This window comes from Zootoca vivipara, chromosome 3, assembly GCF_963506605.1.
Source record: "Zootoca vivipara chromosome 3, rZooViv1.1, whole genome shotgun sequence".
NCBI classification, from domain to species: Eukaryota; Metazoa; Chordata; class Lepidosauria; order Squamata; family Lacertidae; genus Zootoca; species Zootoca vivipara.
In genome coordinates this window covers 59,603,037-59,627,788 of record NC_083278.1, presented here as the reverse complement: position 1 = coordinate 59,627,788, position 24,752 = coordinate 59,603,037, and the positions used below count along the sequence as shown (strand labels likewise).

General features: G+C 39.1%; 1 protein-coding gene across 6 annotated transcripts in view; it reads left to right on the top strand.

Annotated features, from left to right (window-relative positions):
• The window catches only part of NHSL1 (NHS like 1), a 140,752-nt gene that overhangs the window by 65,209 nt on the left and 50,791 nt on the right, over positions 1–24,752 (top strand). The window contains exon 1 of one of the 6 annotated variants that reach the window (XM_035108874.2): positions 23,082–23,977. The exons of the other annotated variants lie outside the window; for them this stretch is intronic. Within the exon in view, the coding sequence (XP_034964765.2) occupies positions 23,920–23,977 (58 nt within the window). The 5' untranslated portion in view covers positions 23,082–23,919. Of the gene's footprint in view, positions 1–23,081; positions 23,978–24,752 lie in introns of those variants that run through there. 6 annotated transcript variants of the gene reach the window in all.

Genomic DNA, 24,752 nt, shown 5'->3' with positions numbered 1-24,752 from the left:
GGTATGGTAATTGTTATTTGTAGGAAGCCACTGGGTTTTAACTATCTGTACTTTAACTGGTGACCCCTGTACCATATAGGCAATGCGCCAGCAGGAAAACTAAAATATAGATTTCATTAAGCTGTAAATAGTTTTGTTCACCTTTGCTGTCCAAAGTAAGATGATAAATTGTTCCACTTGGCAAATTCAAAACAGAGCTGTAAATAGAAAAGAACTGGAAGTAGAAGGAAAAAGCTATGTGGTAGACAAAAGAGAGGCCTTTGTTAGTCCAATGCGTTTTGAACCCTACTGGTTCTTCTTCAGGGAAAGAAATACAGTTTCAACATTTAGATGTGCTAACTCTGAATCTGTATTTCTTTGAAGAAGAACCTGTAGGGTCCAAAACATGTCACACTGATAATGTGGTGCCATCCAGATGTTATTGAACCAAAGCTGGCATTGGGCCTGGCCACTGGCCGTGCTGCCTGGGGCTTATGGGCATTGGAGTGCAACAATGTCCGGAGGGCACCATGTTGGTTACTGCTGGTCTGCCACATTGCTTCCAGTTCCTTTTTTGGTGTTCCAGTGTTTGTTACAATTTAAAAAGAGCCCAAAGCAAACTTCAGAATTCATTGCCAACGATCTTCTGCTGTCATGGGGGCTGCAGAACTGGAAGCCCATCCAGAGATCTTGTATGGGTGTGTCCTTCATTGTACACTTGCACATACACCAACACTTCTTCTATTTTACCTCTCCCAAGGTAAACCTTGCAAAGGAACAACATTGCAACCTGTTCCTCCATCACTTGTTCTTCTATTCAGTGTCATAAGACCTTAATATTTGAAGACTACATTAATATTTGAAGACTACATTTTTAAAGCAGAGTTTGGCTTTGGGGGCCGATATAGCTCCGAGGACCTTCTGGCAGTTCCCTTACTGTGAGAAGTGAAGTTTTAGTGTGGTGCTGATAATGTCAAGGTTGCAGGTTCAGTTCTCATATGGGAATAGCTATACATTCCTGCATTGCAGGGAGTTGGCTTATCCTCAGGGTCCCTTCCAACTCTACAGTTCTATGATTTTACAGGGGAGCAGGCAGAGGGCCTTTTCGGTAGTGGCACCCACCCTGTGGAACACCCTCCAATCAGATATCAAGGAGATAAATATAACTATACAACTTTTAGAAGACATCTGAAGGCAACACTGTACCAGGAAGTTTTTTATGTTTGATGTTTTATTACGCTTTTATATTTGTTGGAAGCTGTCAGAATTGCTGGGGCAACCCAGTAAGATGGTCGTGGTACAAATAATAAAATCTAGCAACAAGAACAAAAACAAAATAAAAAAATAAATATTGTTGTTACAGTTCATGTCAAGTGGGGCATCTCCCTTTGGATCTTTTAAATTGTTAAAGGGGTAGTGGAAGGCTGGTGAAAAAGGAGGTGATGCTTGCTTTTGGTTACCAATGGTAATCCAGGATTGTAATGCATCTGAATTGGCAGGCCAACATTGCTTAACTTGTCTGAACTGTATCTGAATTGCTAGTTAAAGCAAACTGTAAATTTTGCTGCTTTTCACTGATGTAAAGAATGCTTTGCTCTCATAGTGCTAGGATGTACCAGCCTTAGCAGCTTTGTCATGCCATTGTTGCTGTAGATTAGAGACATTTCTTTTTTATTTTTGGCAGTACATCTTTGGTCCCATGTTTTTCAGATGCCTCAGCAGCTGCATGGGATGGACTGAAATCCTCTAATATCACACACATAATGGCTTTTGTTTCGACATCAGCAACAACCTTTTTTTTTTTGAAGAATGTATTTGTTTCCTTTTAATTTATAGCCCACTATATCCCAAGGGCTCAGGACATGTGATCTCAGTTTTAAAAAGTGGGAAAAGCCATAGTTCTGAAAGACATGTAACATTACAGTCTAAATTTGATGAAAACACAAAAAGGAGCACACAGTAAAAAAGATGTGAATCAAAACTTAAATGACATGTAGTTTTAGTAGCATTAGGAAACTGCCTAATGTAAAGTGTACATCTAAATACGTTCAGGAGTCAGCCTGCTACTGTGAACTCTGCATTATCAAGGTTCTCAACTGTGAAGAAACTTTTAAGAACATAGAGATATTTTATTTCTATAGCATCCTTCATCCCAGGGTCTTTTTGGTTGAATTTATCTTCGTTTTCTTGGAGAGTTTTGATTAATCAGCACATTTTTTCCTGGATTAAAGAATTGAGGCACACTTAATTCTTAAAGTCAAAAAGACATATGTGTTCTCAGCTTCCAGAAAAACTGGTCTTATGACTGCAGGATAGCTCTGTTAATATTTATTCCCAATGCTCTATTCTTCCTTTATCCTTTCAGTCATGGATCATAGTTAAGGCCATCTTCAGGGGGTGGGTGGGTGGGAGGTTATGATTCTGGGGTTCCCTCTAGCCTCTAAGCTATAGCATTGCATACATCAGAAAGTCTGTCCCCCTCTCTTGGGATTGTTGTTGCAGAACATTATAATTAAAATAATAGAAGGGGATTGAGGTGGCACAGCCAGTTGCAATGTACCATAATGTGTGGTGTAGGATCAGATCCCAAGTTAAGTTATGTTGGTAATTTTAATTTTACAACATATTATAAAGTAAATGCTTATTGAATTGCTTATTTTATTATGTAACCTCCCCTGGAATCATTGTGGGATGAAGGATGGTATAGAAATAAAATATCTCTATGTTCTTAAAAGCTTCCTCACAGTTGAGAACCTTGATAATGCAGAGTTCACAGTAGCAGGCAGGCTCCTGAACGTATTTAGATGTACACTTTTATCACCAGACTTTCTACCCACGCAGCATGGGAAGCTTAGGAGTAGTTGGGAATGGAGAATTACGATTGGGACCATATAACACCAGTCCTAAAGGATCTTCATTGGCTCTCAGTGCGTTTCCGAGCTCAAATTAAACTGTTGGTGCTGACCTTTAAAGCCCTATACCCAGTATACCTGAAGGAGCATCTCCACTCTCATCATTCGGCCTGGACACTGAGGTCCAGCTCCATGGGTCTTCTTCTGGTTCCCTCACTGCGAGAAGCAAAGTTACAGGGAACCAAGCAGAGGGCCCTCTCGGTAGTAGCACCCTCCCTGCGGAACACCTTTCCTTCAGATGTCAAGAAAATAAACAACTATCTGACTTTTAGATGACATCTGAAGGCAGCCCTGTTTAGAGAAGTTTTTAATGTTTGATGTTTTACCATGTTTTTACTGTTCTGCAGGGAGCTGCCCAAAGTGGCTGAGAAATACCTTAATAAAATTGTTGTTGTTGTTGTTGTTGTTGTTACAATTGGTGCTGCAAGGGATAGCACTCTTTCTAAAAGACCAAGCCTATAGTTTGTGTGTGCTCCTGGATTCACCACTGACTGTGGAAGCCCTGGTAGACTTGGTAGCCCGGAGTGCATTTTGTCCACTTTGGCTGGTATGCCAGCTGCAACCCTTCATTTCGATAAATGATCATCATTGATTATTGAAGCTATAGTTTATTAAACTGTGGCTTTGTGTCTTGTGTGAACACTGCCCAGCATCTTAACTATGATTTTCTTGCTGCCAAAAAATCTCACAATCTCAAACCATGGTTTGTTGTTGACTTATGAACCCTGGTTTCTTCTAACTGTGGTCTGAGTCTGTTTACGTTCCCGCCGGAGCGGTACCTATTTATCTACTTGCACTTTGATGTGCTTTCTAACTACTAGGTTGGCAGGAGCTGGGACAGGGACCAAACAACAGGAGCTCACCCCATTGCGGGGATTCGAACCGCCGGCCTTCTGATCGGCAAGCCCTAGGCTCTGTGTCCCTGCTATAGCTCAGTGTTATTTGTCAAATGGGCCTGTGTGGCAGTTTAGTAATGGATTAGTGGGGGTAATCTAATCCAGTGGATATTTTTTGAAGGTGTGAGTAATGGTTACTGTTTTACCTGCTATGGAATTATAATTTAGAGATAATACAATTCTGAATATAGGAAATCTTCAACCTTTTATTAGGAAATGGAATACTGAATATCATTATTGGCATGCTCAGGAAACTTACAACTTTGCTATGGATTTTGCCTTGGAATCCCTGGGAGTATCTTCTAATCCTGGCTTTTACACTTAAACCGTAGACAACATGCTAAACCTCTTTTGAGTCTTTCTGTCTCATTTTTTAATAGGGATAATGCCTACCTCCAGAAGGTGCTAAAGGATCCATTTGCTCAGTATTCATAAAATGTTTTACAACTCTATTCGCCAGTAGATTTAAATAGAATCAACTTAGTGGGTTTTTTTTAAAACGAAACACTAATAAGTATTTTTAAATACTTTCATGTCTCTCACCTCATTCCATTTTAAATAATTGTGTTCCAGTCCACACTCATTTTTTAATGTTAGTTTTCTCTCTTCCCCCACCTTTCTCTGTAGTAAGAAAATAAGTTGTAAAACACTTCTGCAATGTTCTGATATTGTAGCTGTCTGTACTGCAGTGAACATTGTAACTTAGCTTTAAATAAGCTTTTAAGATATGGCCATCTGTGTGGTTGTACCTGTTGTCCAGAGAGTAACAAATAATCTGGGATAAAGCTTAAGAGAAGCATCAGAGTTCAGCTAGAGCATAAAGAGGCCAGTCTAAAATCCGCCTCGGATGGATGTTTTTACAGGTCTGGTGGATATCTTCAGGTCCCAGTTGAAGCCTGGATCTGGGGCTGAAATGGCACCTGCTTACGCGAATCAGTTCAGATGATTTTATGCTAAATAGCTCATTAATTGGATTGGTCCATTTAGACCAAACTGTGAGAAGGGCAAGATCTGTAGTGCACCAGAAAGCACTGCCTCTTTTTACCTGAAACGTTTATAGATAGGTTATCATCACAAGTACCAGGGATATTGTTTGGAGCTGTATCTTAAAATGATTGCCTATGTACACTGCCTGCCTTCTGATCCAGTAGTTGGTTGTCTGCACAGAAGTAAATGGCAGGCCAGCTGTGATGATGATGAAGAACTTCTTCCACTGTATTCCAACAAAAGGGAGATCAGTCACACTAAGGTCCATGAGCACTTCAGGAAAAAATGGCTAAGCAAAGACAACGGTACCTTGTGGCCAAGTAAGATTGCATCGTGTCTTTTACTAAAACAGTTAAAGCAGGGTGTTTATAATCTTTGTTCTGGATATAGATAAGTGTTTTTTCTTTGGTAATGTACAATCAAATAAATTTCAAGAGATGTATTGTTTAAAGTCATAAATAGAATGCCTTCTAGAGTGAAGACAAAGTCTGTGAAAAAATGTTGTGACTTCACCATTGTAGAAAGTCTGCTTCATCTTAACATATCCATATTTTTAGTCCTTTACAGCACATTGTAGTTAAATGGAAATGTGTTTGTATTAAAATGTTGAATGGCTAAATCAGTGCTACTCCCACTCAGTGTTTATGTAATATAGTTTGGTGCCATGAGGCTATCCTGTATTTCCAGTAGGGAAAATAATACTGGAGTCATAATGGCCCTTTTGAAAATAAAGTTTTCTAATCTTGCATTTGTTTGCAGCTAGGTTCTGTTAAGCATAATTGTTTCTCACTTTTCACTTTGTCAACCCAAGCAGGGATCCTCAACTGCTTAAAAAAGTGTGTGAGAGAGGGAAAACAACCACTATATAAAAGGGAACTCTCCTGTTGAGATTGTGCCATTAGCTTTGTATTTTATTTTTTACAATGAGTAAGTTAATTCACCAGCAGCTGAATTTCCCCCCTCCTTTCTATTCATTCTGATATTCTATAGTTGGTTGTCAGTTACTTAAATAATATAGTGCCTTATCTCAGGTGACCAAGGGAGCATTTCATAGGAAGGTTTGACAGTGAGAAAACTAAAAAAAAGCACAGTGTTACTGATTTCTTTGACCTTTAAACTGTTCTCATTTAACATTCAGGTACCGTACTTTAAATGTAAACTCACTGTATAAAGCAATTACAGTTGTTGTATATCCTATCCTTAAAGGTAAAGGGACCCCTGACCATTAGGTCCAGTTGTGACCGACTCTGGGGTTGCGGCGCTCATCTCGTGTTATTGGCCGAGGGAGCCGGTGTACAGCTTCCAGGTCATGTGGCTAGCATGTATATCCTTATTATGAGCCAAAATAACCTTCCACTAGAGTTATACTGTCATATATTTAATTGTCCAGTGTTTCGATTAATTCCAATGCTTAAATAGGCATGTCATGCTTCATTATAAATATTGTTGTTTTTGTTTTAATGATGTTACTGAACAAGTTGAATAGTTTTGCTTTAAAATGATCAAACCACTAGTTCATATATTAATGTTTCCCCATTAAATATTGTGTGGAAAAGTTATCCCCCATTCCTCAGCATGTTTTCAGAATTGCTGGAAACTTTCAGTAGGTCTAACTTCCCTCTTCCCTCATTTAAAATCTTAAAATAGTATATACCAATCCACATCTGAAGAACAGATTCAATTTGTTATTGCAGAAACAAATTATACAGTGATTTCCTTTGGGAAAAGATAGTTGCTTTCTCAATGAAATTTGCTAACGTTGTTTTAATGAACAGAACTGCAAAGTACTATAAAGTAAGATCCATGAGCAGCCTATGTGATTTCTGGATGCAATATGTGAATATCCTGGCCGGATTCTCATTCTCTCTCTTTCATTTTGGCTTTGTTTCTCAGCCCTGAAGAACAGAAACTACTGAAAGCTTTCTTTAATTAAGAAAACAAACCCCAAAACAAAACCCCAAACTCCCAAATGTCCCAAACATAAAACAAAAATAACTGTGCTTTTACTCATTCTAGGCCCAGTAGCAGGTGCAAATTAGATAGAAAAATGGACAGAATAGGTCACTATGGACTTCGAGAATGCTTGAAGGCAATGTTAATTATAGGAATGGCCATGCCCCTTTGACCTCAGGGTTGCAAACAGTCCCTGTGCATCTGTTGTCGCCTGTGGCTAGTGGTTTTGCATTCCTTATGGCCATATTTTCTTTATGCATACTGTACAAGTATTTGTTAGGGTTGATGGTGGATGAGAAAGCTACGTACTGTGTGCATTCTTTTTACAAACCTGGTGGCTGGATCTTAGTGATAGAAAAGTTGGGAGAGGATCAGTAGTTTATATCAATTAGTGGGCAGTGGAGTTGGCCAGGAATCAGTCAGCTTGTTTGAGAAGCTTGGTGGGTCGATGTATTTTTAAGGCTGTCTGATAAGGAACAGGGTTGCAGAGTGGGTCTTGTATATAAAACAAAAAACCTATCAAAAGAGGCTTCCAGTACTTTCAGTCAATACATGATTGCCTAAATACATGAAGCTATTGGTCACACATAACATGGCTATGTTGCATTCTTCTCCTCCTGTTTGGGTTGAGTATTCATTCCTTATAGGTAGGCAGTGTACTGCCATAGTCCAGCAATGAGGGTGGAACAGAATGGAAGCGGTAGGCCGGCAAAGTGCCCTGCTAATATCGTTTTCATCATTACTTGCACGTCCACCGTGACACACAAACCTAGCAACCTAGATTGACTCCTGGCAGATGGCCAGCCGTAGTACATAGTCAAACAGTATTGCATTTCATAGAGAGGCATATGTTTGTCGCCGGTATTTGTTCAGTATAGATTTACGCAGCTCTTTTAGGCAAGGTCTTCCTAATAGAATGTATGCCATTTATTGTCAAATTAGGAGATTCCAGAGCTTGATCAGTCAGTTGTTGCAGCTAAACTAGATTAACTGCTTCAATAGTTTTGTAAGGAAGTGAATTAATAGAGGAGGGGAAACCTTTTTTTAACTGAGAAAACATTTTACTTTTATTAGTACAGTTTTAAATGCAGTATTAGAAACCTCTTTATTTCTTATTTAGTGTTGCCCTGCAGTGTCCTTCCTTTTTTGTGTCTGTTAGCCATCTTTGTCATCTCATTTGATCAGAAACAATTTTTTATTAATCCCTTCAAATGAAGTATGTTGAGATAGTAGAATAAATGCAAGGATGCTCAAACAGTGGTACCTTGGGTTAAGAACTTAATTTGTTCTGGAGTTCCATTCTTAACCTGAAACTGTTCATAACCTGAGGTACCACTTTAGCTAATGGGGCCTCCTGCTGCCGCCACGCCGCAATTTCTGTTCTCATCCTGAAGCAAAGTTCTTAACACGAGATACTATTTCTGGGTTAGCAGAGTCTGTAACCTGAAGCGTCTGTAACCCGAGGTACCACTGTATGCAGTTTGGGAATATTCTGGGCAGAAGTGGTACCTGGCACTTTTGTAACTAAATCATATTTATTTTATTTAAAAGGCTATGCAGTGAAAGGTTAAACCATTGCAATAGGATGCAATGAATAGTTAGACATTCCAGCTTTACATTGCTTGCTTGGTTTTGTATGCTTTCAATATGATGCATCCTCCCTCCTATGCTCTAGAACAGGCATAGGCAACCTTGGCTCTCCAGATGTTTTGGAACTATAACTCCCATGATCCCTAGCTAAACAGGGCCAGGGGTCAGGGATCATGGGAGTTGTACTTCCACAACATCTGGAGAGCCAAGGTTGCCTATGCCTGCGCTAGAACCATTACCAAGCCTGTGTCCCCCATATATTGTTGGACTACAACTCTTCTAATTTCCAGCCAGCATAGCAAAGGGCAGGGACAGCATCTGGGGACCCAAGGTTGGTAAAGGCTGTTCTAGAGGGTGCTCTCTTGCTGAAATGGCAAGGGTAACTAACTCTTCTTGTTAGTTGTGAGTGTCTTCCTGTGGGAAGAGGTGAAAGGACAGCCATTCCCCTTTTTCCTAATGCAGTGGCTCAGACAGGGAAGTATACTTACTCTCTCAGTCCACGTTGTTCCATTCTTTGGAACACAGTTTACCATTAGGAACCCTCTAATGGCAGTGAAGAGAAACATTGTCTCCTCCAGGCAATCCAATATCCTAGTTGTTAATTATGATGGACATTTTGCTACTTTTATTATAAAAGAATTATTATAAAAGATTTTATCATAAAAGAAGAACAACTGACTAGAATCAATGGCAACAGAAACCACTGAAAGAGTGTATGTATACCCTACTTTGTTAACTAACTAGAGTAAACCATGGTTTCCTGAGTTTGCACAGAATACGGAACTGAAAGCCAACACTTTCAGTCTTTCGTCGTTCACACGAGAAGAGAAGAAAGGGCAGCCAGCCAAGGGTTTATAGCAAGCTTGTTCCAGATCATCTAAGCCAGAGCATTGTAATCTGTTTAGTTTAATCACCATGGAACCAGTGCAGGTTGTAATGTCTGTTTGGAATTCTACTTCAAGGAACTGAATTCCAGTCCTCCTCATCCTGGATCTCACTGGTCAGATATAAATACATGATGGCCCCAATTCATTGAAGCTGTCAACTCAACTTGGCAGCAAATGTGTGCACTCTTCCGTTTACTCTGCAATTGCTGCGCATGAGGATTTGGTTAGTGCTATCAGCTCTGACAGTGATTATTACTATGTGTTGGTCAGGAAGTGCTGATGAGGGAGAAGGTGCTTTGATCCTGTCCCTGATACAGAAATCTGCCATTTATGATGAATGAAGCATAAAATGAGCACCAAAAGGCAATGCTATTAACAAAAACAAAACTATTGCAGCTCTTCAAGTCTGGATTTGAGTGAATCTCCAAGAGCGTATAATTCCACAATTTTGGAACTGTTACCAGGAACACCTCTCTGTTTATGCATGATAGACCTTAATGCATATATGAGGTTGCCTTTGGACATGACATAGAAGGGAAGCCAAAGCAAACCTCATAGAAGCTGATTGATGTTTCTTTGTGACTTCAAAAAAAAAAAAAAGTATGGAGAAGCTTTTCACTAACTGACTGCACACGACCAGCAACAGAATTTCTGGAACTGTGAATGTTTCAGGTAGAATAGGTAAGAGCGCCCAACTTTCTTTCTTTACCAAACCATTTGACAAAAACAAAGCAGTTTTGACAACTATCGCAGAAACCACTTTCCCTGATAGTAGTGCCACTTAGAGAAGTGATTTACCAGTAGTAGCAAAATGGTAATCTTAACACTACCTACTGTTTTTTGTGTAGTGTAGTAATCACTTCTTTGCTCTAAAAAAAGAATAATTAGCCAGGCACTTTTGAAGTCACCCCTCCCAAAACATTTCTCACAACAGAAAGGAAAAAGCAGCAAAAACTTAAGTATTATGCAGTCAGCAAATAGCCTCAGAACTTAAATGTTTCTTGATGGAATAAAGCAATTTTATTTCTTTTTCCACACTCAAATTCAAATATTGTTCTGTAGTTTATACATTTCCTGCTCGACCAGGTTCCTTCTGTATATTAAATAGTTCCCACCCCCCAGGAAATAAGTCTTCTGCTATCTCATATTTGCTTTCTTTATTGGCACCCTTTTAGAAGACTTAAAAGGATTGGCTACAGTAAGCTATCAGTTCATCACAGAACAAAAGTGGTTAATCTTAATTTGTCTAATTAGCATCTGATATGTGGACCAGCTGCTTCCTTGAACAAAAGCAGATGATCAAACCATCTTATTAATTGCATATTAATTCTTTCATGCATCTTAACCATATGGGAGACCTCTGTGAATGTACTGAGGCAAATTCATTATGAGAGCTGGGGAAACGCAAGAGCAATTGTATCTTCAGAGAACAGAGTACAGGGACCATGGAAATTGTGTGTGTCATCCTAATATGACCCATCTGTGTTTCCTGTGCTCTTTGTTACTAACATTGAAAGCGATTTAAGAATAAAGCTAGACAACTGAAGCGACATGTGTGTTTGATAGCTGGAGTTCTGTTACTGGGGAACCTATTTTATCTTACTATTCTTGCCATACTTCAAAGAAACCTTCCTTATTTATATTACTTATATGGCTAAATTTGTAAGTCAGATATGACTGCAGATATCTTTTTTTTGTTCTACGTTCATGAGTTTCTCTTGATTTTAATTTTAAAACAATTCTAGAGCAGCACAGACTGTGGACATCACAGAAACCTTTGGTTCAGCACAGGGGTAGCCAATGTGCTCCAGGTGTTGAACTCAGCCCCAGCCAGCATGATCAATGGTCAGGGATCATGGTGATTGTAGTGCAGCAACATCTGTAGTGCAGCAACATCTGGAGGGCACCTTGTTGGCTGCTCCTGATTTAGGAAGACATGAATGAACCTATCCCCTTCACAGGCTTGGAGGCTTCCCCTCCTCGCTATCTCCTTGTATATCTGGGAAGAGGCAGTTCAGAATCTGTTCTGCTTTTAATTAAACATAAGTTTGCCAGATAGACCAGGACTGTGGTTAATGTTAATTATATTGAGAGCAATTCAATGTCACAATAATGTGATTGTTCTGCCAGAGCAAGCATTTTGGCTTGCCAGATGCAATGGTCCTCCTTTCCTCGCCCCTCACACTATTCCAGGAGTTTCCTTGGATTCCTGTCCCCCGGAGTCATTTTTGGGGCTGGGAGGCGGGGGCAGGGGGTTGCACAAGTTCAAGTCCCTGTGTTGAGCTACACTGGTAGGATTTATTAGTCGAATCCTTCCTGGTTAGTTCAAGACTGTACAGCTTCAGAAACCATAGTTTGAAGATGGTTGGTTTTAAACTGACACTAGTTCACGTTAACCACAGTTTGTCGGTCCAGATGATATTACAAACCATGGTTGACCAGAGGGCTCAAAGTGGCACACATGGTTCTCGCTTTTCCCATTTCCCACAGCAACCCTGTGAGGTAGGGAAGGCTGAGAGTGAGTGACTAGCCCAAGGTCACCCAGCAAGCATCATGGCCGAATGGGGATTTGAACCCTTGTCTCCCAAGTCATTGTCCAAAACATTAACCATTATGCCGCAATGGCATACGCTTTCATGAGCAAGCCTGTGTATCTAAAGAATTGGTCTCTAGTCCCCAAAATCTTATGCTGTAATAAAATTGGTGTTTAAGGTGTCAGTGGATGGCTTTTACAAAACATATAGTGTTGTTGAGAAAAGAAGTAGGAATGGTGACTCTCTTTTCTGGTTTCATTTTGGCTAGTAAACTAAAGTTGATAATTTTGGTCAATTCAGTTAAGAACGTAAACATACAATGGAATTCAATCTTATAAAAGTTTGCCACCTAACCTAGGCAGCTTACAATTCAGACAAAGCAGAGCAACAGGTCTCTTCCATTAAAAATAGAAATAATTTATTTTGATGGGTTCATCCTTGTTTGGCAGGGAGTTGGACTGGATGGCCCTTGTGGTCTCTTCCAACTCTATGATTCCTCTGAATACGCGTTCTTCAAATGAAATGACTACTGAAATATTACACTATGTTTTCATTTAATGAATTCTGAGAAAGAATATGGTTATTAGGAGATGGCTTCAGCTCCTAAAGTATGGTATTCTTTTCTCGCCACCAAAAGTAGCTGTAACTAAAATTAGGCTGGTATGAAGGTATGAGTCTCATTTCAGTGCTATAACTCACATCAGAGTTACAGATTCTTCTAGTGAAGGGAACATAATATTGTTTATCTTTGTCAGTAGAGACAGAAAGATAAATTGGAGAGTACTGTTTCTGTTTCCTGCAGATGGCAGCATTTTGCCTTCTTGCAGGTATTCCAAGGCTCTACTGCTTTGGGACGCATCTAATTATGTTTTTCTCCCACCCCCAACCATCTGTTTTGATTTTTTGACTAAATAAAAATGTCTATTATACCTAATTCATATGTTAGCTTCTTTTGACAGTTCTTAAAATCATTTTGTTTCAGCACAATGTCTTTGCAAAGCGCCGTGGGTGAATCAAGGCATCCATATAGTTTTCTGTTCTTCCCTGATCAATGGCAATATTTCTAGACCATTTTATTTCAATTTTTTGTTGCTAATAAAACAGATTTTAGTTATTCACAACAGACAAATTTATAACATTGAAATGCTGCCAGTGAAATATTTGGGTTTCTGATTTGCTTGGGTGAAGCAGTATTAAGGCGATCCTCACAATTTTTTGAATTTAGCAGTGCCCTAGCATTTGAGGGTAAGGAGGTACATGTTGCAATCATGATTAAAATACTTCTTTAGCTGTTAGTCAATCAGTGCACAACACAGGATCCCAGGTCTTCACATTCAATGAAAAGATGGGTGATCTCATGCCTAATCATTGTTCTTTGTCTGTATAGAAGTAGCTGAAGAATGTCCACAATCTCAAAGTGGGTTTGCTTATGTAATCCTAAAACTGGCAATCTTAATATGTTCAACATCACAAATGCTGAGCATAAATGGTTGCCACCAGTTGTAACCAACCAGCATCTTTTCTTTGGTTTATTACTAAGAAAAACGAGGGCTGCACATAGGCAGCTGCTGAACTGCCTCTCCTCTCCTTCCTAACGACTGAGTGTCTGCTTCTTGTCATGTGTGACACTGTGGAAAACTGGGCACCTCCTTCAGTCAGCACCATCTTTCCATGCTCAGAAAAAGGCATTACATTGCTTAACTCTACTGCTAGTAATGGCAAGCAGCATCAGTATAGAATTTAAGGGGGGGGAAGTGAATTTATTTTTTCCACAACAGCAGAAGTATGATGCTTCTACCAGCTGAACTTCCAGGGGACCAAAGCTGAAGATAATGAAATTAAAAATTAAGTCAGAAAAAAATTATGCTCAGGAAAAAGGAATAGTCTGGTAAGAGAAAAGGGAAAAGAGTAGAAGTGACGTGAAAAGAGAGGGGTCCAACAGCATCTTCTTTTTCTGGATACACCCTATCATGATCTGCCTGCCAGTGTGAACAGGAAATGGAGCCATCCAAGTCCAAATTAAAATGGAAAGTTTTATGATAGGGTGGAAGGTTCATTAAAGTTTTACAACCAATAAAAAAGCAGCCCTATCTGGAAAAAGGCCTTTATCTGGAAGCATCAAGAGATCAGTCAAGGGTGGAGTGTGTTCTAATACAAAATATTTTTCTCCCATGTTAAGCAGTATCACTGAGGATAAAATTGTGAGGTGCCTAAAATTATAGAAGTGACAGGGCAGTGGTCTTTGTATTCAGAAATTGCAATCCCAATAGTTTTAAAAAATGGGGGGGGGGCTTATTGATTGGGTGGGATTACCAAACACACAAATCTCTACTTAAAATTAATTGGGATGTGTCTGGAACTCAGTGCTATACTTGCTCAAAATGTTATTGATTTCAGGAACCCATCAGCTGAAGTGCCCCAGGCTTAGAGCTACTTTTAGTGTCTCTAAGAGGAATGTTTCCCCATGTAATCACTGTAGTGTCTGTAAAAATTGTGTACTGTACAATTCAAATAATTTGTTGATTGGACAGATAAGGAAAGTAGAGTCTCCCAAGATTTTTACAGTTGTAATGCAGTGAGCCTGTAACTTACATGCATTTAACTTGTGCTCATTCAGCTTTACGTGCTTGGCAATCTTTAAAAATAAAATAAAAATAAAAAGGGGCAGAAAGGGGATGGGTATCTAGGGGGAAAGTCTTTAGCAATCCCATCCGCCATTTATCCCAATGTTCTTTTGATTATACATGATTTTGACTTTAGGCACAATCCCTGGAACGTAGCCCTCACCTATGTTGCAGGCTTACTATACTACTAAAGGAATCGAACATATGGCTCTGTGCCCCTGCAATACCATGTTTGTGGTAATGGCAATGAGATAAAATGAGGATATATGAGCATAAAAGCTGTGTTAGGAATTACAGAAGAACCAATTTGGTTGTAAGTTTTTAGTTGCTAAGCTCTTGTAATGATAACCTGCTGGAATAAAACGACTTCAAGGTGAAGAGGAGCTAGAAGTTGCTGGTCCAATGGAGAGGCCTTGAACTCCTGCCTTTCCTTCTATTATAGCCTGGTTGAATGAGAGTTGAAGGAAGCCTCTGATGGAGATGGTCTTTCAGCAGGGTTTTAATCTGTTTGGGAAACCTCCACAGATGCAGCAGGCTCCCTGATACCCTTAAGTACATGGGAAGGCAGCATATATGTCAGGCATAGGCAATCTTGGCCCTCCACATGTTTTGAGACTACAATTCCCATCATCCCTGAACACTGGTCCTATTAGCTAGGGATGGTGGGAGTTGTAGTCCCAAAACATCTGGAGGGCCGAGTTTGCCTATGCCTGATATATGTGATGGATAGTGGTGGAGCTATCTAGCAATCTCTGCTTTTTCCACCTGTGATTCTGATTATATGAGCAGGAGAATGCCTGGATAGTGTTAGGGAGACAGTGACTTGCAATAGGGCTCACCCAGTGAGTTCATTTTATGATTGGAAAACTTAAGGCATGTGCTTTAGAATGCTATTCACACTGATGCTGTGAATAAGGTAAAGGAGCACCAGCTTTTCACACATCAGTTACAGGAAGCCCACAATTCTGGGCTGTTACTGGTTAATTTTACCTAAGGGAGTTAGTAATCCATTTGTATTGATTGCAGTATAAAGAAGTCAATAAAACAATCAAATTTTCTTCTTCTAAGGTCATTTCTCCCTTTGACCTTACAGTAGATTTCTTAGTAACATAGCTGGCTTTTCCATGTGCTGCTGACTCAGATGTTTTCTGTTCAAACTAGACATATTAATTAATTGGCTATTCTGAATAGCATTTAATTAAAATCTATTTTTGTTTGAGAAAAGTACATATAAACCTAAATTCTTTTCTAATAATTGCTGATTTGTGCAGTTTTTTGTCCTATTGACATGAAAGCGGAACCACTCTGAAACTATTTTGCATGCACAATGTGCTATCACCTGCTGTATTTTAGCTAACTTGTCCTTCAGATTATTTGTAAAAAGGCACTCATCATTGCTTGGCAAGATTTTTGCTTGGCAAGATTTTTGCGTGAAGCATTTGCATAAAAGCTCAGAATTTCCAATAGTTTCACTTTGTAAATATGTTGGGTTTTCTTTTTTAAGTTAATACAGTACTCAAGATCATGGCAAACTTACAGTCATGAATATTAATTGAATGCATGGTTACGCCATGGAAACGGAATTGTTTCATTCAGTTGAAATGCAAATACCCTGTAACAGTTATTCATACTAAATCTGGCCACTATAAAATAGTAATTTATTATTTATATCCCCTTCTATCATGATCAGAATCCAATGAGATATAAATCCACATTCATTTGTGTAACCTTCCACATTTTGAAAATTTAATTACCATAATTTGATAACCCGATCTTTAGATTGAAGGCTTGTAGAACAGCCTACATATTCTAAAATAAAAAGTAGCTACTGAAACAGAAAGAGCAGCAAAGTCAGCATAAAATGGGGGCGGGGAGATCTAAAAGTTCTAATAAAAGGCCTAAAATGGGTGGAGGATGTTTGGCTATACTGGAGGGCTGCAGTTTTTCCCTACTCTGTCCTAGGCTAAAGAACTTTTAGCACTACAGAAAACCCTTACTAAATCTGACTTGTTAGGTGACCACAATCCAGCCTAAAGATACTATTGACTTTTGGATCAGCTACTTTGACCAGTTTCAGTTGTTTTGCTGTATGAATCCTGACATTGCTATTGGGAGTAAGCACAAACATGTGTAATGAAGCCAATGGAGAAAGTGTGTCCAAATTTAGGAGGACACAAGTAATGGTATCATGAGTAGGAAAACATCCATCCTGCAGTTAACAAGGCAGTGATTGAACTCTTCATCTTTCCCAATGGACAATCTCAACCTATGTTTCTTCTTAGGAAAACAAATTGGGAATATGGTTGCTGCACAATTCTAGGCATTATCAGATAACCTCCTTTCTTGACCTGTTTTTAATCAGGATTTCAGCTGACTGTGGAACTATGACAACTTTGTTGCACAAAACTACAATAATAACTTAATTAAAAACTTTAATAAACTAGGTGGTGAGAAAAAATAAAGTTCCAAAGCCCTGCCCAAACAGTAGGCTGACCTTGGATACTGTGGGCTATGCTTGAAGTAGCAGTTACAACCTGAAGACTACTATGAATACAAACCCTGCCACTCTGATAAGTATGTGAAAAGATGAAGGAATCTCAGAGAGGACGGTCATGGCAAGCAAAGGCTCTTGGCAGGTGGCACAGGTTCACAACAGAGAGAGCTCTGTGCTGATTCAGACTTGGCACAATTTAAAACTGGATTAATTTGAACATCCAGCAGATATTCTTCAGATTAATCTGATTCCAAATTAGATAGGGAGATTTGATTCGTTGGTGATGTTAACTGGTCCTGAAACTTACAAAGTTACTATGAAGGCTTGGAATTTATAAAAGATACTCTGTATGTTTGGTAAGCTAACATTTACTGAATGTAGGGCAGATTTAAAGTTTATGACGTTTAAATTATTTCCACATTTGAGCCAAAATACATTTGTTTTTTTCTGCATGGCTCAGTGGTGGATGGGACAAGGGTCTGTTTGTTCCATTTCCTCCCCCCCCCCAATTTTTTAAAATTCATTTTATACATACAAATAAAACAAACAACAAACAACACAAAAATACTTCTTATTAATCATAACTTTCCTTAACATCGTTAGGTGACTTCCCTCAGTCCCCTCCATCTGAATTTCATTTCTATTCATCTTTGGCAATTTCATACAATTTACAAATAAGCAATTTTTGCACTAAAACTTTCTATATTTAACCTACATCCTACATTTATACCGAAAGTCTATATTTACTTCCCTAAGGGATCTTAAATATCACAATATTTTTTCAAATATAATTTAAATTTCTTCCAATCTTCTTCCATCGTCTCTTCTTCCTAGTCATGGAGTCTCCCAGTCAATTTGGCAAGTTCTATAAAATGTATCATCTTCATCTGCCAATCATCTATAGTTGGTATATCTTGAGTCTTTCAATTCTTGGTGAGTAGTAGCCTCACAGCAGTTGTGGCATACAGAAAGAAAGTAATATCTTTTGGGGGGACCTCCTCCCCTACTATTCCAAGTAAAAAGGCTTCTGGTTTTTTAAGAAAAGTGTTTTTCAACACCCTTTTCAACTCATTATAAATCTTTTCCCAGAAGTCTTTTACTTTGGGACATGTCCACCACATGTGATAAAAGGTTCCTTCTTCTTCTTTTTTTACATTTCCATCATTTATTATCAGATGTATGATACATTTTTGCAAGTTTTACAGGTGTTAAATACCATCTATACGTCATTTTCACCATATTTTCTCTTAATGCAATATATGCAGTAAACTTAATTCCCTTTTTCCACAACCTCTCCCAGTCCTCCAACATAATATTGTGCCCCAGATCTTTATCCCAATCAATAATTACTGATTTCACTTGTTCATCCTTCGTATGCCATTCCAACATGTTTGTTTGTTCCATTTCCAAGAGCTTGGGTTGGTCAAACGCAAAACAGAGATCCTTATTAGCAACTGAACTTCACAAAATCCTGTTCCTTGTTTTGGTGGTGCTTGTGGGGGTAGCTCTTAATGACAGAGATATAATGAATTAGAAAATAGGGGAAATATTTAATCAATATTTATTATGTTGTGGTCTAAACAAGATTGTCATAATAAGCTCTGTCCCCCCCCTTTTTTTTTTACTGCTTCATTGTTTCTTCACCATATCCTTTCTGCTCCTCAGTTCCCAACCTCCTTCCTGGAGTCTTCTAGTCTCCTGTGTGCATGGATAATGAGGGAGCTGCCATGATGTTTTTTTTTTAAGCCGTTACCTACTTAATAATATTTGTAAAGCCCCACTTTATGCATAATTCTTGCTTTGGATTAAGTGGTGCACAGGTCTCTCTCTCTCTTTTATAGCTGTTAAGAGTAAAATAGGACTCCCCCCCCCCTATTCCTTTCTGGATCCTTAGTTTAATTATCACTTCTTAGTAACCAGAGAAGTATCAAGATTCAGGAAGGCTGCGATTGCAGAGTTGAAAGAGACCATTGTGAGTGAGCTGAGTTCAAGATGGGAGGGCAGCTGAATTCATTGCCTCTCGGGACTGTCTTTGTGGTGGGAAGTCACTTTTGTTCTCTAGGAAAATGCCAGGGGATGGCTGAGCCTGGCTGGTTTGAAAGGAGAGAAGAATGCCTCATAATTTATAAATTATTTATCATTCCTCCTTGTAGAAGAACCATTTGATGGCAATATTCCAGTAAAGCAGGTTGATTGAGTTAATTGAATCTGAGCATAAGTGTGCAGGGCTCGATGACTTTTTTGTACCCTTTTTTTAAGGTTCCTGCCACAGAACTAATGGAAGGAAGTGTAATTTCTAAAGACCTTGAAAGAGAGCTCTTGAAAGTACTAAAAGTTGGCAACCTCCCGCATGTGAGAAGGGGTTCAGTGTTTCCTAGGATCATACCCTTAAATAGTTTTCTTTTGCTTTATCATTCCATGTGCTTAGGGAATCTATGGACATAAATGCACCTATGCCAAGTGAAATGTGCCTGTTTTTAGTCCCTCATATGGCTTCTTGCTCAACCTGGCAAATGTTTTTGCTTTGTAAAGGGCCTTTCAAAGACCTAATCATTTTTATGTACACACAGCATAAAATATTTAAAATGTATAGCAAAATCGAAAGCTCCAGTAAGTTCAGTGAGTCTGACTCTCAGATACTCTCAGATACATGTGATTTTTTTTATTTAGGAGGTCACGGTGCTGCAAATAGTTCTGATTGTATCTTCATCAGAAACATGTGAGGTCAGTTAGTCTGCGAAATAGTGACTGGCCCAAGGTCACCTAGCAGACCTCATGGTTGAGTGCTGATTTCACTCGTGTGACCTTCCTACACTTCACTACACTGGCTCTCAGCCTTAATTTGTAGATCTGTTTTTTCCATTTGCCAGACACACTGAAAAAGCACAGATGTCTGTTATCAGTGTCTTCTTTTTTTGGCGTGGGGAGGACTTTTTCTTTTAGACTTCTAATATTTGAACACACCTCCTTATTAACCCCCGCCCCCTATGGATTTGGGAGCGGAAATTTTCTGAGATTTCCACCACTGATGTTTTGGGATTGGCCAGTTATGCAACTTTCTTGACTTCATAGTATGTATTATAGTACCGGGTATGTATATATTTTGATAAAGCATTGACTAAACCTTGGAACAGCCTTCCATGAAGTTTAGAACAGGATAAGGTTGAATCCAGCAATTACATTAATAGAATTTAATTTCAGAATCACTGGGGCCGGACTGGTTGATTAGTGATGAATAGATTACTCAGGAACATTCAGTCTTCACCCTTGAACTCTTCCTGCAAAATTGCATTCTAAAATGTCATTCATGTTACTTTTTAAAACCATAGGCTATTCAGAATCATGTTTTGAACAGCAGCAATAGATAGTATAAAAGTTTTCAAATTCTTTACATAGTGCAAAAATGATTCCTAAGGAGTCTTTGTAGCTTTATTTGAAGAGGGCGGAAGGATGTTTCCAGTTGTTTCATGGCTAAAATCCTTTTATGTGATTCTCATTGTCATGGACCAGGTCAACTGGAAACATATATGCAAAGAGGGCTATACAATGGGCTGGGGGGGGGATGGGTGGAATGCATGCTGCAGGCACACCACATAAAACTGACCACTTATGTCTCTCCTGAAAGGTCAAGCAGTTCTATGTAACGTGTACAAATCCTTAAAACTAGCAGCATTGCATTTTTAATTAACAGCTGGAATAAGTTTTGGTAATGACAACATCTGTACAGCTGAATAGAAACAGTCTGCTCTAACATCTTATCTCAAATGGTTAATTTTACTGATAGAAGAGTATAGGAGAGCCATTGTGGTGTAGTGGTTAAGAGCGGTAGACTCGTAATCTGGTGAACCGGGTTCGAGTCTCCGCTCCTCCACATGCAGCTGCTGGGTGACCTTGGGCTAGTCACACTTCTTTGACGTCTCTCAGCCCTACTCACCTCACAGAGTGTGTGTTGTGGGGGAGGAAGGGAAAGGAGAATGTTAGCCACTTTGAGACTCCTTTAGGTAGTGATAAAGCGGGATATCAAATCCAAACTACTACTCCTCCTCCTCCTCCTCCTCCTCCTCCTCCTCCTCCTCCTCCTCCTCCCTCTTGTGATTATACCTTCAAAGATTCAGTGTGTTTCGTTCACATTCCCCAAACCCTTTGGCCCTTTTCAAGGGTTTCTCCCCCACAGCACCATCTTGGAATTATCTATGTTACTGGGTTGCTGTTTTCTTGATAGCAGGATAGAGAGTTGAGGACAAGAGGATCTTCTTCCTCCTGACCATTTGCTCAGCTATGCACATAATCCGATCTAGTGCTGGGTCACATACTTTTATCTCTAGCAATTTTTTTAAAAAAAACCCACTTTGTGGCCTTTCTGCATTCATTTTCATTCATTTGTAAGAAAGGTTGCTATTATGCCTGTTGATAATGAAAATTGCACACGGAGATGAATTGCCCCCCAACTCAACAAGTGTGTTCCTACAGCTAAGAAGTCAAGGATCTGAACTCTGGTCTAAGTCCATTCCTTCAGAGTACATTGTTAGAACAATGTGGCTTAAGTGTACCACTTCTGATTTTAGCTTCTTAATCTTCTACCTGTGATTTAGCAAACAAGGCGCATAGGCAATTCAACCTCATTTAATGCAAATATTAGTCTTCTTGCTTCATGATAGTGCTTTTGAAACCAGCGTACAGAAAACTATTCATGCGTACAGAAAACTATTCATGAAGTATTCCTTCAGTATAGAGGGAGTTGCATGCCAAATATTAGATGGTAATCTTCCGTATAAATGAGGAAAGACAAATACAACTGTATATATATATATATATGTTGTTGTTGTTTAGTCGTTTAGTCGTGTCCGACTCTTCGTGACCCCATGGACCATAGCACGCCAGGCACTCCTGTCTTGCACTGCAATGATTATATATATAATCATTTTTTGACTGATAAGGTGGTGGATTGTCAAAGTTTGAGACTAAAACCCATTATTTACTAAAATTCCTTCAGTAGCACCTTAAAGACCAACTAAGTTTTTATTTATGAGCACACGAAAGCTCATACCAAAATAAAAACTTAGTTGGTTTTTAAGGTGCTACTGAAGGATTTATTTTATTTTGTTTCGACCCAGACCAACACGGCTACCTACCATTATTTACTGTTTAACAATATTATAATCCTGTTTGTTTTGTATGTTTTGAGTTTTGTATGTCTTTGAGTTAATTGAATGTTACATTTATTTAAGGTAAAAACATTCAGACCTGCATGAAGTTTCCATTTTTTGTGCTGCATAGACTAGTGACAGGGGCCAATGAATCTATGTGTTTTTGTATTGTTTGACTTCTGCAATGATGCTAAACCAGATGGCATCCTTTTTAGGCAATCAAATAAATGTGTGCAAATGATCTTGGGTTTGAAATTTTATGTCGCAATCCTCGCAATCCTATACATGTCTACTCAGACAGAAGTCCCCATTGAGTCTTCTCAGTTAGTAGGTATATAACTGCCTTAGCATTTTTATGCTCTTTGGTAGTCAGTGGATTTTGAGGAGACACTTCCTGAAGCCAACTCCCCATTAATTTATGCTAAAAGTAGTTTGTGACATTAAATGCCAAAACTGTGTTCAATTTTCAGACCCTTCAGAACACACAACATTGTCAAACAGAACTATTTTTATTTCTCCTAGATGTCCTCTTATAGAAAAAGTTTATGCACTTATTTTTTTTGTCCTGTGTACCAGTGATTTTTGAAAAATCCACTGAGGCTGGGAATGTTTCCCAAGAGCACCTCCTTCTGCATGTGCTACTCCATAGATCTGAAGCTATGTGGCCTCCTTTGAAAAAGACTGGGCAGGCAGGCCCCTGCTGTTGGGGTTTCTTTGGGGAAGTGAGAATTCCTTTCAATGTCAAGCCAAGACATTGCTTAGCCTTCCTTTGAAAGGGGGGACTGACTTCTTGAGCCTCAGCATTCTGTTGCAGGGATGCCCTGCTGAGCACATTGATGCTGTAGTTAGCATTTTTCTCTCCAAATATTGTAAATCATTTCTAATGGAAGTAGATAGATATTTTCATTACAAAGGCTCTTTGCCTATCCCGTGAGATTTTTTTTTTTTACTTTAATGTCTAGGTAACGTGTTAAGCCATATAGGCTTAGTAATTAAAGTATTTTTTGTAGCTTCCTTTAAATTAGCTGTAATAAAGCATGCTAGTGAAAGAAAGAAAGAAAGAAAGAAAGAAAGAAAGAAAGAAAGAAAGAAAGAAAGAAAGAAAGGAACAAAGGAAGGAAGCTGGTGTGTGTAACCCTTCTTCTTTGCCACCAAATTTGTAGTTGATGGTGTTTTTTTTTTGGGGGGGGGGAGATATATGACTTGAAAGCAAGGTGATGTGAAGGAAACCCCCTTCCCTGCATGTTGGGAACAATTAAAATGCAGTCGTTAAAGAGCTTGCTGAGCATAAATGTTGCGAAAGAGCGGGGCAGGTTTGGAAAGCAATAGTTTAAAGTCTCACTGTCCCAGGCAAGTTAAATTCTGTATACAAAGCATGGCCATGAAAGCACCCACTTCATATTTTGTCCTGTGGAGGATTTTGAAAATCCTTTGAGAGTAATGGCAAGGGAAATCACTTAAAATTACTCATCTTTCTTTGTGGAGTACAACCTGACGTGGTGGAAAAGGGAGGGGGAAACTGTTGACTATTTGCTGGGGGAGGGGACAGAGAGGGAGACATGCATGCATGAATGAATGAATGCTGAAGCAGAAATCTCCATCTTGCTTCCATGCAAACATGAACAAAGATTGGCTCCCCCCCTCTATGTTGTAACTGGCTGTTGCAGACACCCGCTTTATGTTTCAGAAGGAAGCTTTCAGGTTCAAGGACTGTTAATGGTTTCTAATCGGTAGGACCTTCCCTGCAACTCTGAGCTTGCTCTTAAAGAAGAAACAAAAGGGGGGAGGGGTGGAAGCAGGAGGCAAAAAGTTAGTAAGGGTTGCAAGGACTGTTGGGGTCTGGAAATTAGTTTCTTGCATTGTACCCTTGCTTTCTATGGGATCCAAACTGCAGGAACACAGCAGGCTTTTGTGAAATGGTGGTGTTTATCAATACAAAGCTCAAATCGTTAATCAAATTTTTCAAGAAAAAGAGTAAGTAAATGTGGCTTTTAAAATCTGTTTAGATCTTTTGCAGAAAAGCTAAATCATGTTGCACAAATTTTAAGTAATGTGCTTTAATTTATTGAATTGCATAGCATTTTTACTTTGCCATACTTTGGAGGGTGTAGAAGCAGTTTCTTTAAAAGAAACTGCATACAAAAGAAACTGCTGAGCACCTGCCCTTTTTGTTTTTGTAAACTTTGGAATCCCAAGTCTGCTCATTTTCTTTGGTCTTCCTGAGAAAAGTAGGGGGCCCTTTCATGCAATAAAATCATTGCAGAGCTTAAAGCTTTTGTTTAGGTAACTTGATACAGGTAGTAGATTTGTGTGCTGTAATGTTTATCCAGCTAAAATCTTGTTGAGCCCTCGGCTCCACCAACTATTTTGGACATTCAGAGCCAGCTGCAGGCAGAAATCTCTTTTTGGATCCTTTGCTTTATTGCACTGGTGCAAACTTGTAACAAAACATTTTTTCTACAAACCCCCAGAATGATTATTGCAACAGTTTTGAACAGTACACTGATTTTTTTTTAAGTTGCTACCAGTGTGCATGCATATTTTCTGTTAACAATACTCTTCCTCTTGCCCAAAACAAAATTTGGGGTTAAGAGCCTAGAGTCCTAGGTACAGTACTTATTGGGAGGGGGGGGGCTCAAGATAATTTTGCATGTAGCATCTGTCATCTTCCCTGTAAGTTGTTTTATCCCTGGCAGTAGTTTAATAATACAGCTTTAATTTTTTCTGGAAGGCTGAATTTTCTGTTCAT